Source organism: Cotesia typhae, unplaced genomic scaffold, assembly GCF_013202065.1.
Source record: "Cotesia typhae breed Kobodo isofemale line unplaced genomic scaffold, CoteBio_Ctyphae scaffold_152, whole genome shotgun sequence".
In the NCBI taxonomy this organism is placed as follows: domain Eukaryota; kingdom Metazoa; phylum Arthropoda; class Insecta; order Hymenoptera; family Braconidae; genus Cotesia; species Cotesia typhae.
In genome coordinates, this window is record NW_027423776.1 from 8,487,455 (window position 1) to 8,507,982 (window position 20,528).

General features: G+C 31.9%; 1 protein-coding gene across 1 annotated transcript in view; it reads right to left on the reverse strand.

The window, feature by feature from the left end:
* The window catches only part of Nlg-4 (neuroligin 4), a 139,081-nt gene that overhangs the window by 21,638 nt on the left and 96,915 nt on the right, over window positions 1–20,528 (reverse strand). The window contains exons 7-8 of the mRNA XM_074255841.1: window positions 16,039–16,193; window positions 1,304–1,437 (exon numbers count right to left, since the gene is read on the reverse strand). Coding sequence (XP_074111942.1) covers window positions 1,304–1,437; window positions 16,039–16,193 — 289 coding nt within the window. The remainder of the gene's footprint in view (window positions 1–1,303; window positions 1,438–16,038; window positions 16,194–20,528) is intronic.

Here is a 20,528-nt window from a genome sequence, read left to right on the forward strand (position 1 = left end):
TGAGTACACAAGAGAGTTCCTTATTTGCAGACGTTAGAATCTTGGGAATATTACTTGAAGCATGAATATCTAGTGAGTCTAAAGACGTATAATGTGAGCTAGAGTAATATAGAGAGGATTGAGCGATGATGTCGGTTGCATGGAATAACGAGGAACGTCATTTCTTTGAGGAAAAATTTAAGTTTAAAGTGTACGTATCATTCCTTATACTTTCGCGCCTCGTCGATTATAATTTCTTGACAGAAGTATGTCATTGATAGATAGATAGATTTATAGTGACTGGTGTGTATATACAGAGTTTTATTTTATCATTCATTTTTATTTGAACTATCAAAGGCTCAAGAGCTCAGACATATTTTATCTTAGTTGGCCCGAAAATGTCTATGACGTGGATTCGATTTTTTACGCTCGAGTGCTCGAGTTTTCGCATTGACTTTGCCCACTGACGTCCTCTTGAATTTTTTTCCCTATACTACACTGTCTCTGTCTATCTATCTCTATTTTATACTTTATTCTATTTTTCATCCTCCTCGTCTAAAAAGCACAAGTATAAAAGCATCTCGTTCAGTGAAACGCAAAATCGTGATACGCGTGATAGCCCTTGGAAGCTTTCAAGCTTGAAATCAGCTTTTGAAAATTCACAGACTTAACATTTTATTTTAAGAGTTAATCAATTGTAAGTCCATATACTTTTACATATATACATACATACATGTATGTCGACGGACGTATGACAGAATTTTGTTATTTATTTATTTATTGAAATGGTTAATGGGACATAAAAAAACTACCTAATGGTCCATAGAAAAATCCGAGAGGTTTTTGGGGGAGTAGGACTTGTTAACGCGGCAAATATATGCCTCGGGTCTCGAGAAAAAAATATGGATATTCATTATAAACTGAGAGAAAAATTTATTTTTTTATATGAAATTCATTTGTATAGAGTATTGAATATTTAAAATAATTATTTAATACATCAATTTTATTATTTGTTAAAAAACATACAATAAAATGATTGAAACTGTGCTGCAGTAAAAAATGCATTTACTTTTATCACAGTTATATTTTTATATTTTTATTAATGAAAAAACTATTTTTATTAGGAGAATATTAAATTATTGATGGGCTCGAAGTATTACATTTAATTGTAGTATATGGAAAATTTTATTTGCAAAAATATTAAAATAAACTAATAGTAAATTTTCCTTAACGAAAACAAAAATTATTCTTTATTATATTGCATCAAATATTAGAATAAATTGCTCTCTCTATAAATTAATTACATATAAATACGAATACTCACTAATTTCCAAGTATTTCTGATGAACAGGATCGTACTGCTCCCAGTTGATCGACCGAAACTTGTTTTTTTCTTTAGTGATTGCCATTTGAGCCTCATTTCTTTCATTTCTGTGGTGCTCGTATGCATTGGGGTTTCTGTAACGAGTAATTAAAGTTGATTGTCAGCGAAAACGTCTCTGATATTGTGATTGTTTAGGGTAGAGAAGAGGGTAGTTTAATAGTAACGGAAACTATTTGTTAGTGGTCGCTGTATATTTTGGCGGGGGAGTCTGATGTTAATAGCTAGTTTGCGAGGTTGTGTCTCAGGGCATCCACGAGTGTACCAAGCACTTCCGGTTACTTTGGAAGCACGTTAGCTCATGCTGGACGCAGGAAGTAAGGTACTATTCGTGGTTGTGTTTACGTTGACCACAGGACATTCTTGACATCCTTTGAGTACATGTTAAACAAACCTGGTAGTTTTGTTAATTAATTTCTGGCTAATATATGACCAAATAATGGAGAAAACTCTTAATTAAGTGATATTTGATTCTAGATACGTGTCCAAAGACTTGATATATTTAGGTCTGATTCCATAAAAAATTATAATGTTTGAAAAATCTAAAATAAATATGAAAATTAAAAATAATTTTCGAACCTATGAATCATTTTTAATGTGAATTTGGTAATCCGACAGTAGAACGGTGATATCTCGACGTGTCTGACGTCAGATTTGCCTGATTCGATTGCCGTTATCTCGTACTGAGGATGCGGAGAGTAATTATGCGGTTGTACATACATGATGCGCATGACCGTCAATAATCCTTCGGACAGCTCGTCCAGTTGACGAGATAACCGGATCGTTAATTTAAATTCAAGAGCGAGATAAAAGTAGAATCGTAATTAGCATTCGTAAAACCGATTTAAAAATACTGAATTAATTGGTTCATCGATCAAAATTTCAGTGCAAATACTTAACTTATTAGCCGCTCAAAAGGACTTGACTCTTTACTGCACTTTTTAAATAATAATCACTCGTAAGAGGACTGACGTAAACGTCGCATGTTTATCTGGAAAATTAAATAATTTACACGGCGATTGATTGGAGGTCTTTGATCTCATAATTGGCTACTCAGAGAAATCATAATATTATGTTACCATACATTTGATAGCAAAGCAGCTTTATTTCCTCACTCTTCACTTCCAAATGTAAATATCTAGCATGATCAAATTTAGAAAGAGAGAGAAAAGCAGTTTTACGATGGAACTTTTAGTACTTTAGTGGAGTGCGTTTTGCGGATTAGCTGTAAAATGGAGCTTCAAGCCGCTTAGTGGCATTATCGAATTGCGTTTCAAATTGGTAATGGCCAGCCCAAGCTGCTATTTCCACAACTCTTTTAAACACGTACAGAATAATAGAGTTTTTACTTATTAATTTTTTTGTTTTTGCGACAACTCTTTACTTTTGGGGTTTCTTTAAGGCATAATCCAAGCTTATGTAACTTTTTTTTAAAAGCTGCTCAAATTTTCATTCTTGTTGATATTTATAAATGTTAATTTTTTTATTTACATATATATTTATTGACCCAAAATTTTATAAAAACGTTTGTGCTTAAAAACGGTAATCATCGGCGATTTCAAGAATTTATTGATATCCGTATTATATTCATTATCAAAATTTGTTTTATTTTTCATTGGTTGCAGAGCACATTCTTTGCGCTTCAAGCTTGAGGTATGCAACTATTTGATAATTTTATCAGTAAATGAAAAATTATTGATAAAGTTGATGAAAAAAAAAAAAAAGAAAAAAATCGATGCAACTAACAGGAGAATTTATAAAATTTAAATCATTTGAATTTAATAATTCCAATTAAATTAAAAATGAGATCAAGATTTACGTGAAATAAAGCGGCGTGAATTGAACGCCGGGTGTGTATGAAAGGGAATAGACGATTGAACACCTTTTCATTTGCGTTTTATATATATACTGAAGAAATTTCTTTTTTTTTTTGAGATTCTCCGGAAAGAATTTCACTAATTAATTGGTTCCTCACATGGATGAATTTTTGTTTTATTTTTATTACCAAAGAGAAGTGAGTATTGAAATCGAGGATGATTATAAATATTGACGGCATACATTTTGGAGCAAGTGGAGGGAAAGAGAGAGTATTAATGGAAAGTAGAATAAATATATTTCATAAACGCACAATTAAATATTAACGTTATCATCTAAAATGACAGGTCATTTATTTATGCCCCACTCGAGCGAGATTTGGACTAACAGCTAGACAGACAGACTGAAAATTCGAGGCGGTTTGCCAATTTGCTTCCAATTCCATTCCATTTCGTGGAGAGAGAATAACAACGGCGGATAGGATGGTATATAGCGAGCCCGAGACGTAGAGGTTCGTTTCGAGGCCAAATCTGCTGTTCTTACTAACGAGCAGAGACGCCAGTGGCGTCTGCCTCTGACATTCTCATCGTTCGAAGGATTGTTTAGTACTCGAGTGTTAGTTAAAATGCGATTTACTCAAGACCCATTTTCCAATTATCAATTATCTTGACAAGTATTTTAAATTATTATTTTTCTTTTACTCTTTAATTCCATCACTTCTTTATTTACTGTCATTCGGCTAAACGAAAACATTCCTTAATTGTTCCAAAAAAAAATTCATATATTTTTTCATCAGCATTCAGTTTTTTCCTTATTCGATTGAAAATCAAGTTTTTGAAATTAACAAGTAATTTTTCAATTGCTTCCTTCTTCGTGTTCGAGATAATTTTCTTGATTCAAGTTTTTTTTTTTTTAAATGTAATCAAGTGCTTTGTCAAATTATTAAAATTCTTAAAAGAAGAGCTTTTTCTTTATTATTCTCGAGTTTGATTTTTTTGAGTCACGGGTGAGTATATTAAATTAATTTGATCTAAATATCTCAATGTGAAAGTCAAATTTTAAAATAAATACAATATTTTTCTTTATATAACCTTTTTCTCAGCAAATGAATCAAAAGAACACTGTCATTTAATGATTTGTTAGAGTTATTATTAGTAACACCAAGGAACACCGAAATTCCATTAGTTAGGCGTTCTGGATACAATATTGATCCATTAGCGAATAGTGAACGCCGGTGAAAGCATAATCAAATTGTTGCGGAGACATCTCAAGTCACGAATAACCAAGTTTCGTTCTCTTCAGTTGTACTTGACACAGGAACAAAAATAGAGATAGAAGATAGAAGAGAGATAGGAGATAATATTATATGCATGTAGTTAGCGAAGGTAATAAGATCTGTTGTAATGACACGGGTACTCTCTATACTTCGGATAGGGTGTAAATTCGAGGGATAGGTTTCCAGAGCACGTACTTCCAATATCGCCTTAACGCCTGACAAGCTAAGAATTTTCACTGATAGGCGTTCGGGTGTTCACTCGACGCCTTTAGGCGAGCATCCGTTTGTTCTCCCATTTCCGAAATTCCATTCCACGCTCCAATCGTTTCATCCCTGATAGCCGCCAGTGAGAATTCACAGAGATAACTTTTCGTACGAGTATTTAGAATTGGAATTTAAATTTATTTATCTGTATCGTTAAATTGATTACGCTTAAGCTGTCTTCATAAAAAAAAAAAACAATTTCGAGTCACCTTTCTTACTCTTATTAATAAATAATAACTCTATTATCGCGGAAGCTTTTTGTTTTCTTTTTTATAATTTTAATTTTGTTGATTGATTCATATATGACCAGATATAAAAATTGGTCCGATCAGAATTTTTTTTTCCACGGGTATTATCTACAAATTTTTATTTTATAAATTTTTTTTTTTTTTTATCACATTATTTTTATTTCATTGAAATTGAAATATTAAAAAAATACAGGATGAAACGCGTTTATAAAAGAGAAAAAAAATTGGTGTTTATTTCGCTAATAGCCGGAGGAAAAAATCTGGGTAAAAAGCAGCTTTTGTCTGTTTTTAATGAAAATGACGTGACAAATATTGGATAAAAAAGTATAAAAATTTAACGCTCAACTGAATACCCAAATTTATTGATAAACGAGATTCATGCAAACTTTCATAACATAAATTAATTATTTATACAGTTACCGGGGAGTTGATGTTGCAGAAGCAAAATAATGACAGTAATTGGCTTTAAATATTAAAGCAAATCAGACGATTTTGAAATATTAATTTATCTTTTGATGCTTATCCACTGTTTCGTCGCAATATTATTCATAAGTATAACTGTGAAAAAAATAGACAAATAGATTTGTTCACACTTTGGCAATCGTCAAAATGATGCTAATTTATGATAAATTGTTATTGTTATTGGTTATATATAACTGGATTAAGGAAACAACATAGAACTCCAATTAATACAGCTGTGAAAGGGAGTGCATGCGTGTGGTTTTGAAACTAGCAATTAGTGTCTGAAAATAATTAATGCATTAATAACAACTTGGAAAGTCGATAAATTTGATGCAGATACATATATAATAGAAGTGTGTGCAGCAGTAGTAAATACTTAAAGTTTTACTAATCCATTATCGACATTAGTTGGCTTAACATTAGCTTTGTGCTTTTATCTATTCAATTTTTGATTGCCTGTCAATGATTGAACAAATTTTTACTTAAATAATAACTTCGAGCTTGAGATAAATGATAATTATTGAAATTAAATGTGACTATAAATTAGATGAAGTTAAAGTAAAGTTCAAATAATAAATTTTACGCTACTTGCTTTATAATATTACAAAAATCTAGCATTAGAAGAAAGAAACTTTATGATAGTTTAAAAGCTGATTTCTCAGTAAAATATTGAACATTTTAAACATTTTATTTTAAATATAAATATTCAATTAAGAATTAATTATAGTAAAATTTTCCGAGTAATTTTGTGAACCACTGTTTAATTAAAATCAATATTTTTGTCGGGCGTATCTGCGGGTATTTGTTACGCGTTGTTTGGTATCGGAGTAATGTTTAATTATTTAAAGAGTTGTAATGAGCTAAATGCGTTATTTCGGTGCGCCGGAGTGTAGTGGTATTGGATCCGTTATAGCTCATCTGTACGCTCATTCCTATCTCTCGGCAGTCGAAGGTACCGTGCTGTATCGTCAGGTAATTGTGAAAGCGCTAGTCATTAGCGATTTGTCTCGTAATTAAGGTACGCGAGTAGCGAATTTAGCAGTAACCTGCGGAAATACTTGTATATATCTATGTCTACACATTTAAAGGTATATTCTGTTGAGGTAGGGTAGCAAAAGGGTGTGGCAATGACATTGAATGAGTTGAGAGAGAAAAGCGCCGTGGTTTGATGTGTGTATGTGAATGTGTTTGAATTATCTCAATACTGTTTCCTCTACTCGTAACTGTGCTTTCAACTGAATCGCAGTTCAACTATACATACTACACACATGAGATAGATAACTGAGTAGCGTCGAATGACGATTCGAATCTCACCGACAGACAGAAACGTTAAAGCCCTTCCATTCTATACCGTAGTAATAGGCAGCGGGATAATTTTAGGGTATTTAGGTGCCAGGCAATCCTGTTGCAATTCTCTGGAAGCAATGTCCTATGTTCTACTGCACCGATCGACAAGATCGTGTCCCTCGTGCTAACACATACTACATACTACGTGATCGAAATAACGAGATAATTGAAGCGTCGATCGATACTGACGAGAAAATCAGACAGACATTAGAGAAAGACGGCCCCTGCAGAAGATCCAATTGCTTTATATGAGCAAGCAACAGGATAAATCTATATATTAAGTCCCTGGAGATACTTAACTTCGGATCAATAACTTTATGTTCACGTAATCGTTTTACCGTTCACAAATTGTGTTTACTGTTTAGGATTATATTTTTTAATACGCCAAAAAAAGGACTGAGAGTTCTTGCAGCTCCGAATTTTAATATTATAGTTTCAGATTGTTTTATTTAATTTATACTTTTAGAAACGGTAATTTTTGGAAAAATTTGTCAAGGGATAATTCTTTGGAAATGCTTGAAAGTGCGAAATTTAGGAATTTAACTAAGTCTGACCGAATTTAAGTCATACTACTTACATGGATCTTTTACCTCAAAAAACCTCAAAAAAAAAAAGATTGAGTACAATACAGAAATAATTTAGTATAATCTGGATTATATTTGATATTATCTGAAATTTTTTTTTCACCACAGATAGCACTGACTATAGTATGGGAGGATATGCAGTGTAATTTTGTTCTTCCCGTGTACGGTAGTATAATATGTTAACTATAATATGAATTATCTATTAGCCAGCATACTCGATGAAAACTCATATAAATGATTTATATGACAAAATACAATTTTGTTTATTCCATTCCACGAGTGAATTTTTATTTACTTTATTTATTAACATGCTTTTTTTTAGCCAAATATAACTGTGTAATAAAAATTTATTTTAACAAATGTCCGTACATATGTTAAAAAAAAAAGCTCAATAGCTAATTTTCCGCGAGTTATAAAAATATAAAAAACCAAAATAAAATCTTCCATTATTAATAAAATCTACAAAAATTCAATCATTCATGAAAAAAATTTTTTTTGATTCGTTTGATGTATTATTTATAAAGTAAAAATAAACATCTATTAAATGATTGGATAAAGTCATTTGCTCAGCAGATAGTATCATGTTATAAAGCATAAAATTCATAATATCGAGTGAAATAAAATCAATATAAACTATTAGTTATTTTTTCATTATAAACTCGCGCTCCGGTGGGTTTGATGGATGAAAGCCGGCAGCTGGCAGCGGTAACACAAATAGGATCAAACATCAAAGTGGATAAAGTACCATTTGTATTTATTATCTGATGCCGAGTAGAAGCATCGGCCATAATTTTGAATAAATACGGGCGATACTCAACTCCTCCAGTCTCCCTATTCCGATTACGTAATTCACGTTGACTGACGTTAACTCCGGAGGATTATCCAGAGTATTATATATACCTCCGATCCTCTCTCTCTTTCTCTCCCTCAGTATCGGGCGATCGCTTGAGCTTTCTCTCTCCCTCTATCATTAGCTAGAGGTCTCACTTTGTTTGTTTCCGAGCCGATCACCATGAAACAAGCATCGCCTATTCTCCCATACTACTATAGTACTGGCAAGAGAGCAAGTTCACCGCGGTTATGTTGATTTACTCTATTCTAGTCTCAGCTGGAACTTTAATTATCGCATGACTCAAGTGTTCTTCCTTTCTAGCATTAAATTACAAGCTATTAAACTCGTCCAATCGTTATTTTGTTTAATAAATAATTCTCGAAATACAATATTAAATTATTATTTCATTATCTTTCTTAATTATAACGTCAACATGATTAAGTATTTACCCTTAAATTTCTAATTACAAATAATGTAAATATTTTACGCATCCTTCGTTGCTTGATTTAATTTTTTTGAAATAAATTGACAACACTTGGCTAAATTTATAATACATTTAATATCAACGATACGAAAAAATTGAGAAAGACCTTTCTTATAGAAAATTAAATTTTCCACAAAAAAGGTATCTTATACTTTTGTTGTATTTTTAATAATTCCTCCAGAATTTTCGTCCAAACTTTTCCAACCAATCTCATAATTATCCAACGCATAATTAAAAAATTAAAAGGCTTAATCTCGTATAATTATCACGTATGTCTGCATTATACGATGATTGCTTAAGAATTACGATAGCAAAGTACAACGAGTATACGAAGAGGCATGATATAGTGTATACATTCAAAACAGTGTGCATATATATCTCAGAGAGGCCACTACGCACCCATGTTTGCAATTGCCGGTTTCGCGGTTATTGGAGGCGAGTTGTATGTTTAACCGACACTGAGGCTAGAGGTGTATGCTTATGTAAGCCCGGCAGCAGTAGTTACATATACACACAGCGAACAGTGAACAGTGGTGTTTCTTTACTCGATCGGACGATTATGCTAAATTATTGTTTACAATTGCAATATCGTATTTGCCAAGCAGGTAACCGCGTTAATGTGAAATCAGTTAAATATCTTGGTGATCTGTTGCCCTGAATAATTCTATGGAGTAATATTACAATCTACCCAGAGAGTTAAGTTCCTTCGAATAGAACCCCCACAGACTTTTTAATTAAATAATAGATTCATTAAAAATTAAAAATAATAACCAGAGAAAAGAAGAGAGATTAAAAAAATTACGGTCCGCTGGGAAATCATTGAATTTTATTCTGATTGCTGTTGGAAATTTTTAAGCGCTTTATTTTAATTTATTTTTTATTATTATTTTCTTTTCTCTTTTTTTTTTTTAAATTGCTGATCCACCTCTGAACTAATATCATCGGCAGCCAGTGCCTGGATCGATTCTATCGTCGACGAATCTTCTCTCTTCTCTTCTTTAGTAGCGCTAGACTTTCGCTCCCTCAACATCACGATTCACCCCTTAATAGAATAATCACGTTCTATCGCCTCACCGAGATTGCCCTACTTAATTTGCTTCCTGGAATTACCTGAGATCGATTGCACAAGCTACACCATCTCGCTTGTACCCACTAAACCTTTCTCGCGCAACTACTGAACCCCAAGCCTCGCCATCTACTACATGTCTGCATTTCTCACTTAACCATTCACGCATACATACAACCTACAACCTACAGCCTACAACCTACAACCTACAACTCAGATCTTAAGCTACTGAGTTTAGTTACCTGTTGCAAGTGTCAAGATTCAACCCTATCTCGTTAGGTTTCAACGATCAGACTACTCTTGTCGCTTGTCGCTCATAAACCCCGATGATAATTGCCCGATTATCAATGTCGATGCTTAACCTTTTCATCAAGCTAATTTCAATTAATCTCTGCTAAAATATCAATTATCATTTATTTGTTGTCTAGTAATTGATAACTTACTATTAGCGCGTGCGTAAATTATTTAAAATTTAAAGAAATAATTTTTTTTTTCATACAACCGAATTAGAATTTCAGAGTTTATAAAACAGCCAACAGCTTCAATTTGTGATAAAATTTTTTTTTTTTCTAAATAATGATTTTTATTTTATTCATATCATAAATTTAAAATAAGGTTGAATTAAATCCAACGAAATCGAGAACAAAAATGTCTACTTAAATCAAAAAACTTTAAAAATAAATACAAACTAACTCGTATCATATCACAAAACTTAAAACTAAACCAAAAAAAATATCGCTTCTTTACATTATTCCGGAAAAGTTATTTTCAATACAGCCAGCGCCTCGTAAATTAACTCATTGTAATTCAGCAGAATTTTATTTATTGTCAGCGAATGGGCATAGACAAGAGCAGTGCTGTACAGCGAAGTGTAAAAGAAAAAAAAAGTTACAAAAATACAGACAAAAGTTGATACTGAAACAACCAACGATGGAGTTACCACGGTCACACGTCACTGATTCTTCGTTCGTACTTTTTCTAGTACATATAGATACTCACTATACACCATACACCGTTTCTTTTTCTACTGTTAACCCTCTTTTCTATTTTGTTTATTTTTCCTTTTTTTTTTCTTTATTTATCCAAGTCCACTAGAACTCCCGTATATAAAACTGTTAGTTGTGGTGGCAATAAATAAACGTGTAACGGGTTTTCTTAACTCCGTTGAATCCACAACATATGTATGTATACATTAGCCACATAGAAATTTACGAAAAGTTAGTACATATATATATACCCATATATAAACATAGAGCTTGCAGCTCGCGATTTACAGTTAAAACTTTGGACTAGCACTTCTGTCAGCCAGTTAGATTGTACTTTAAACTAAAAGTATTTTTGTTTCGTTAAATTTTGATATATGATGTATTTACATATGTATTTATCAACATTTAACATACAGAGCTTCTACTCGTAGTAATTTAAAGTTAGGATAAATTGTGCACAAGCTGACTTGTTTTAAACAAATTTTATTCTATTATATCATTTTCTAAATATGTATACATATTATTATTTCTCCCCAGCATAATTACATCACCGGTGTATTACCTTATTTCACGGGAAAACTTTAAATATGGTAATTTAATTAGTAATTTTAATCATAATTACATCTAGACGCGGTGACTGAAAATTATTAAGGCCCTCCACTGACGGGTGTATTATGTAATTGTTATGTAATATTAATACTAACTGAATAATTTTGAAGTATTGTTATGACGGGAGTTGTTTAACTTAATTTCATGTAGTATGTCGGGCTCCAGATAAAGGTGTGTGTTGTGGATGTAGTGATGTGATATGATATGAAGGGTTTCAGTGTGCGGGCTTACATCAGAGGATTTAATTTGTAGACAAGGGTGTATGCATGTGTGATGAAGGTTCAGGAAAATAGTAGTCGAGTGAATGGAAAAAGACTGTCGTGAAAACGGTCAAGTATGCGGTTAAGTTTAACTAGACGTGCTGGATAACTGACCCATAATTCCTGCAGTCCACCGTGATAATTCCTTTCACGAGGGATTCGAATTTACATGACAATTAATCGCGGGTAAATGTGATTTTAATTGGCGAAAAATTTGAGGATTTCGTTTTTATATGTGGTGATTCAATTTTGTATAATTAAAAAAATTGACTACTAGAGAAAAACTATTTTTTAAATTTCAAAATGTTACTTCTTCATTTTTCGTTTAAAAAAAAATCAGGTGACAGTCAAACTTGATAGATACGACAAATAAATTTTCAGAAATAATTTTTTTGCCTCAAAATTTTTTTCTAGATAAAATAAAATTTTGTATCAGTGTAAAAATAATATTCGAAATAATTCCGTTTGAATCAAATAAAACGATAGATGACAAAAATAATTGCTTTTTTTTTTTTTTTTTTTTTTTTTTTTTCAGTAACGATGTTGAAAAATTTAGCCATCAAAAAAGCAAACAATTTATATTCAAGCTTAAAAAGTTAAAAAATGCTAATATATGAAAAACCGATTACCAGAAAACTACATTTCCCCTGAGGGAAAAATTTAGTTAAAGAATTTATATATTGTTTGGAACAAAAATAATACGATACAAAAATAAACTAAAATTTTTTTTATAAGACAGTTGTTATTTCCACTGGGAATGTGAAAAATGGATTTCCGCTATTCAAATTCGCTTTTCTGTATTAATTTACTTATACCGGCAGTTGTGCCCGGGCAAAAATCCCAATTGTAATGTGACCTGCCGTAGTTTCAGCAGAATTTGCCTTTGTCAGTAAATTTTCATGAACCTTGCTGCAAAAAAATCATATCACACGTGATATCATAACGAATGTCTATTGATACCGCGGGTCGCGTAACATCAGGTACATATGCAGGGATAAAAATAAATGAATAAAAGTAGAAATGTAAAAGGCGTTCGCGATATGAGAAACGTCCGACAACAAAAGTTTGACTACGCTAGACATGGGTGAAAAAGGATGGCTTACGCAAAGCAGCGACAAAGTTGCCGTCTCTTTGTCGGTACTAATGAGAATATTCCAAGAATAAAATGAATTTTAGTTACTGTTTGCAACGCTCGTAACTCGAATATTCTCTCTGTGAGCATGTAGATAAAAAGCGTCGTTATTAAAATACGTGGGTGTGTCAGCCAAAAAAAAAATAACAATAATAATGATGATAATAAAAAAATAAAAATTGCACAAAAGTGAGACTCAATACCATTGTAACGCATTGTACACTTTTCAACATTTTCATGCCGCTTTATTCACAATGTAAACGAATTTAATAAGTGCAAAATAATTATTATAAAAAATATTACTTCTTTTTGCTTTTAAGAAATATATTCTACATACATTTTCATTCATATTATCATTACAGTAATGCAATAATGATGAAAAAATTTTTTATCAAAAAAAAAATATGAATCTGTCGGAGTCCTTTTTTTTTTTTTTTTTTTTTTTTTCATTCAGTTTAATAAATGAAATGAAATTTCGGACGGTAAACATTAAAAATCAGTTTTTCACGAGTCTCATCTTTCTCTCGTTTATACTCTATACATTTATTACACAGATATAGAAATATATGTGAAAATATATATATCTATACTTCCCAATGACCGAAAAATGTTGGAAAAAAGTAACGTCGTTAGCGATATTGACATTTAGCGAGTTCCGTCATCGAATCAATAAAATTCGTATTTGTCCGTCGACGACCGGGTAATTTTTAAAAATTCTACGGATGAGAAAGAGGAAAAGCTATCACATTTTTCCTGTTTCTATCTTTTCCTTTTTGATTTCCAGTCAGGTAGTTTAGTCTCTTTGCTCTTGTCATTTAATGTTGACATTATCTATCTACTCGACAAATTTTCGTATTTGCTTTAGGAAATTAAAAACTCGTATAGGTATCCTATCATTTTCTTTTATTTTAGAAAAATATCCTTTCATCTGAATTCAAACCAACCTGCGAAAAATTTTCTGATATGTCCTAATATCTCTATTAGGCGTATAAATTTCCAGATTAAATTTAAAAACTATAATAAATTACTTTTTTTATTTTCATACGTACTCCAGTATGAAAATTGGTCATAGAAAATTTTTTCACGGAAGAATATAATCAAGTCAACGGAATAAGTGCAAAGAAGGTCCAGAATAAGATAAAGCTGTCAGCTATCACCTCAGAAGTGATCAGTACGTGACGACGAAGGATCTTAGAGACTGATCCCCCGAGATGACTGAGGGTTGAGTTTTTTAATCCCCAGCAGCTGTCCGCGGTGTCTTGGACCCGGATAGTTTGCCAAGCGAGGAGTGAGATATTCTTGAAGATATTCTGTTCTTCATTTCGCCTTCTGCTATGCTTTCGTCATCGATGTGACAAGATATCACTTGGTAGCAGCAGTGGCATCCAATACCATTACATCTTCCTCATAAACATGATTTGATAGTGTATCAGCGTTCGAGAGTATAGCTATACGAACTTCGTATAATTCGGGTATATCGACGAAGCAAATTTCATCTGGAGAACGGAATATCGCCCGGAGCGAACGACTGTTGTAGTAACTGAAATATCGTCTGGCGCCTTTTGCATATTCATGGAATGAGGAAGCGGTAACTGTTCGTTCGTTCTATTCCTCTATTCCTGGTAGGGTAGTTGTATAGTTCGTTTGCGAGTCTAGGCACAGTACAAGGTCGAGGGTCGCGCATATGTCGCCAATAACTTTCCACGGTAGCTAGTTATATACCAACTTTCTAACTAAACGTTTAAGTTGAAGCGTAAGCTTTGTTGTTGTGTATAAAGTGCGTTGTTAGGTTATGTATATGTGCTAGCGTTATTAGTGATCTCGTGGCAATAGTTATACTTTCTGCCGGGATTGTTAGAGGTCGTTACTGGCCTTTGCTCTGCCAGGTGAAGAAGAGGGGGCGAAGGTATTATTCGTAACCACTGCGAAGACTCATTGTCTGGGCACAGAAAATTGCTTTTGTGGTTGTACAGACACGCCCACCTGTAATGCTCGGTACACGTTTCCAGGGCAAAAAGTCAATTGCTGGCGATTGCTGCACTTAGATAACCCCCGGTAAGTACGTTTGTGTTTACGCGCAGATAGAGACACTGCGGCGGCGCTGATAAGAGATATGTATCCTCCTCGCCTGTGTGTCCGATGATCTAGGTTGTTTCGAGAACAATAACGAGCTGACGAGAGTTATGATTGTTACTTTCCGAACGGTACCAGTACAATAGCTCCGGGTTCGGGGTTCAATTATTGTAATTATTTCGATACCATAATTTGGATACTTTTTTAGTTTCACGTTTGGTTTCCTATTGAATGTAATGGTTAGAGTCTTGTTGGATATCCATGGAAAAAATTTTTGTTTGGTTCATTTATGACTTGGCATGTCCTGATTTGAGTCGATACGGTCATACATGCTCATGTTTAGTTTTTTGTTTTTCATGATAATTATAAACCATCTATTGACAAATAAAAGCAAATAATGACTATCTAAATATTAAAATAGATACTAGAGATCGAATTAACTGTGAAACAACATTTATTCAGCAGGACATAATAATTTGCGCAAGCTTGTGATGGCATGAGAGCATATTTGAATGGGTTTCCAAAGCGACATTTGATTTTTATTACTGAGAGATGCAAACTAAATTAATTTTAGCTTAGAAAGAGTTTTTAATATTTAATTTCCAAAATCAATAGAAGATGTTGATTCAGCAGCTAATAAAAGTGTCAAAATATTTTCTTAATAAATTTCATTTCAATATGAAGTTTATTTTATCAAAAAATATAAATTATATCCCAGAGCTGAAGACTGGAGTTTCTAGAGACTATAAAGCATTTGCGCTTGAATTTAATCAATCAACGTCGCGATTTCACCGCCTCGAGAATTATTTTTATAAAAAGTAAACAATATGTATTATTTAAATAAAGTAACAGTATTTTTTAACAATAAACCTCGCCAAATTGCTGCGCATTGGATAGCTTCAAATGTTTTTTCATGATAAATATAATTCGAGAACTCATGCGCGTTAAGCTGGTACGGAATTTATGAATATGGAAAATAGTCTATCGTTTGTGCGAACAGTTTGAATATTTTTTCTTATGGAACTTTCATGCAGATTTTTTTTTATTCGACGTATCTTCAGTTTTTACCATCGCACGCGCTCCTATATGCATAGATTTATTTGAAATCTTCATTATAAATGAATTCATCTCTGATACAATAGAACAACAGAGCTGTCTACTATAAAATTTCTTTCAGATATTTAGATAGTTGAGCTTCTGAAATATGTCAATTATAAAATTAATTAGTAAATAAACTTACCCAGACTTCACAAAGTTGGCGAAAGCTTGGATCAGACTTTCAGACATTATCATATCCGATTTAGTGTAATTAGATCTTCGAAAATATCCAAATCCGTCAACTAACGGAGCTCCGAAAATATAAGGCAGTTCTTCTCCGTGAACTGTTCCCATTTTCTGTAACAACAATTAATTTTTTCCATGTTTATTTACATCGTAAAAAATGTATTTTTTTCAATGAATAATAATCCAAAAAATCTTATCATTCATGAATAAAAGCCACAATTTAATTTTACAATAAGAAATAAAAATATGTACAGTTTAGATTTCCAATTTATATATATTCAACAGCAGGAGTATGCTTCAGTTTTATAGCTTATTCCCAAATAAAGGTAACGAGAAAATAATGAATATCAAAACAATATAATATAGGACAATGGGCATCTAAAAATAAAACATCGGACAAACATCGAAGTAAACATCTCCAGAGGGTCATTGGAAATGAAAATGACAGCCGTTGTAAAATGGCTCCCAGAGGAAACGAAACTCCTCACGGAGGACAGGGTTGCCAGATTAGTTGAGCCGACTCCCCGGATGGTTATAGTCATTCGTTCGTTCATTTGTTCTATTCGCGAAAAATTGCTATATACATATCCCTCAGTTCTTTTAACCATCGTGTTAAAATGAGGACGGAGGATTTGGCTCGTTTGTATCAGTAATATATCGCTGAAGAGTGACGTTGTGTATCTTTCAGAAGCTCCCTCGTGAGAACTTCGAAGCATACCTCTACCCCGTGAGATTTGTTATCGATTTTTACCGACTCCTTTACCGTCGAATTATTTTCTTCCTCGTTATCCGACACCTCGGAACTCAATACTAGATACTCAATACTCGATACTTTCTGCAGTTATATCAATGACGAGCTGCTCAAAGAGTCAGTTTCAAGTGACGTGACAATTTATTATACAAGTATAGATCTCGAGCTATTGTGCGCGAGTATTTGTATAGAATAATTAGATTGATCGGTTGAGATACGCTGCAATCTATATATATATAATAATACATCATCCATTTTCCCTTACAACTTACAACTTACGATTTCTTGTGACGCTATCATGGTGATGTAGTGCTTTATGCGACCTTATCAAACTACACCATGCACTTTGCACTAATACATGCATGTATGCTTATTTATGTGTTCCTTTAATCTAATGTCGCCTTTTCTTTAACCCAGTACTCTTGGCAACTTCTCGACAATGGTGAAATTCAGTTTGCAAAACAACTCTGGTAAACTGACGCCTCACTGAGACAATGACTAATAGATATATATATATATATATATATATATATATATATGTATATATATATATATATATATATATATATATATATATATATATATATATATATACATCCATATAATCTTGTAGAATCCATAGCTTCATGTACTCATTGTGACGTTCTGTTATACATTTCTGTTTCACGTTTCGAACTTTGTTTCAATCAGATTTACCGAAGTTTTATTCAAGATTGTTCATCTCACTGTTATAAATCCGCATGGATTAACTTCTTTGTCTATTAGTTAGTCAATTAAACACTTTGGAATCTGATCGTTGTTCACTGTTTTTGTTTTTAATTTATTTCAATTTGTCTCATAGTATTTATTAGTTCTTATCTTGTTCACTCGAGATTGAATAAATAAATTTTTTTTTTAATTTTATAATCTTATATCTTATTCTAAAATCAACGCGTTTAAGTTTTAAAAATTTTTTACTTCTACAGCAATATTATTATCATTTACATTATATGTAAAAATATACCTATTGTCGTTTTTACTTTGTAATTTTTTTTTGAATTATGATTTAGACTCTTTACATTAGCTCAATTTTCAGCGAAATCAAATTAAAACTTTATCGATTAGTTGACTTTTTTATTGAGAGTTAAATAATTCAGTTACAAAATTACTACACGGTAATTACTTCTTGGCGCTTTGGCAACGCATAATTAAACATTAATCAAGTTAAAGCAATGCCTTCAGAAGCATTAAGATAATTAGCGGACTAAGAGTGATTTAAAGCGATCAATACATTGCCCTTTGAAGAGAGATAATTTATTTGCTGAATGTCAAGAACGTCAATCGTTGATTAAGTTAAGAGGATTTAAATGGATCATTGTATAGTGACTGAATCGTACATCGTAGAAAATATATACAGAAAAAATTTTTAGCCATCGTGTAAATTATAAAAACTTTCGTTAAGCGTTAGATTTAACAAAAAATTGTCCACTGTGCACTTGATACTTAATTGATAATAGCCTTTGGCTTTGATCGACGACAAAAGTGAAAAAATGTGTCAGATAAATAATAAAAATGTATTATTGGTGTTTGAAAAGAAGTTCAAGTATCACCGTAGAGAGCGCTGGAACAGAAATGGAACTGAAGAACTGGCGATACAATATCGTCTGGAGATGTGTAGACATCAATTTTGTTAGATTGAAAAGGGGGCCAGAAGTTTCGAGTCCACAGACTATACCGTGGAGATAGAGTGAAAGAGTGTCTGGAGACTCTTTCGTGGTTACACATACTGATTCGCTGGTATGGGTATGAGCAGAAGCTAGGAGTCAGGGGGTAAGGTAGAGTAGGGACTTTCTGTTCGCAGTCGGCGGCAACCTTGCAGACATGAGATATAGAAACTCAAGACCTCGTATTGAATTCGTTGAGTATTGGTTCTGCAATAGATTGTCGCTCTTTCAATATATGTGGTTAGTCTATCGAACAATCCCGGTAACTTTTGATTTATTTTTCAGTACATCGGGTGAAAAATCTTCAATCTCCGTAATAATCCTTTGATTTTGTTAGGGAATTATTAAATAAATATTTATCAATGCTTAATATAGTGTGCGATTTATTTTTATTTAATTGTGTCGCATTATATTATAATTCCGAGCTTAGAGAAGCATCGAAAATAAATAACTAAATGATAATAATAATGGAAATTAAAATATGAAGGTATAAATTAAAATTCATGAGGGTAGAGAAATTTGTGTGTGAATGTGTTCATTAAATTTCAATATACAAATTCTGGAATCTAGAACAACATACATAATATAAATATAAATAGCACGAATTTATGTGAAAATTTACAGTAGTAAAATTTAGCCTTCGAATTTACTAATTTATATTTAATTAATATGAATAATAATGATAATAATGAAAATAATAATAATAATAATAATAAGGATGACTATTGCTACATTTAATTAATTAGAATAATTATTATTCCGTCGAAATTAATAAACACATTTTTTTTAATAATTTATTTTATGAAATTTTATATTGTATAAAATCGAGAGTGAGTTTTCACATTCATCAGTCCGAGTACCGTGATGAAAGAAAATTGCGCAAATGAAGTAAATCTGGAGTTTTTTAAGCGAGTCGTCAAAATAACAAAAGTATAAGAGTAGTCTTACCGTAACCACTTAATAATTATTTATTTTAGTTTAGGTATTTGTATTAACTGGAAGTAGTTATAGGAGTTTAAAGCCTGACTATTAGTTCGCTCTGCTCGTACAACTTAAAATAAATTCGTGTAATTTTATAAACTTATGGCTGTAGTACCCACGATACTCACAGCAAAAATTATACCTTAGTTATCCTCATATATATGTATAGTATATAGTATACAGATCTCAAGTATTCAAATTACCGAGTAAAACGTCTTTTAGAGGCTGTTAGAACTTCGTATAAGACGTATAAGGACTGTTTTCTCTTTAAAGCACAAGAGAACTTTGTTGAATTGCCGCTGCGGCTGAATTTACCCTATCAGCGAATCGTTTTTGTAATGCCCCGTGAAAGACTAGAGTATAAACATAATACCGCCTTAAATATAATACATAAAAAAAAATAATAATAATAATGATAAACTCTATCACTGAAAAATTTTCAACGTTCTCGTAAAAAAATTTTTTTATAATTATTCTTCCATAGATTATTTATTAACAATATGATATTTGTTTGATGAAGAAAATTATTTTGTTCAAATTTTGAAAAACATTTTTCTGCTAATGGATATTAATTTAAAGCAAACATTTGTTATATCGACGATTGCAAATTTTATTATTACCCAACATTATTTTATTGACGTAAATTAAAATAATGAAAAATAAACATTCGGATTTATTGTTCCGATAGAAAGTTTGTTTAACTCAATTACGCTTCAATGGAGAAATTGATTTTTATTTCTCGACATACTCAAAAAAAATATTCATCGAAACATTTTACGAAGACAAATAATACTGAAAATATTGTTCCGCTCTGATCGTTAAGCTGTAATTCATTTTATTTTATTTTATTTAGTTATTTAATTTAATCCATCAACCATATAAAACAACTTTAAATTTTTTAGCGAACGTTATATTTGCTGATACTCAAATAATGTCATTTTTCTATTGGGTTAATTCTTCGAAAACACTTTTCAGGAGCATTTACTTTTGGTAAAATTCTCCAACTGTGAA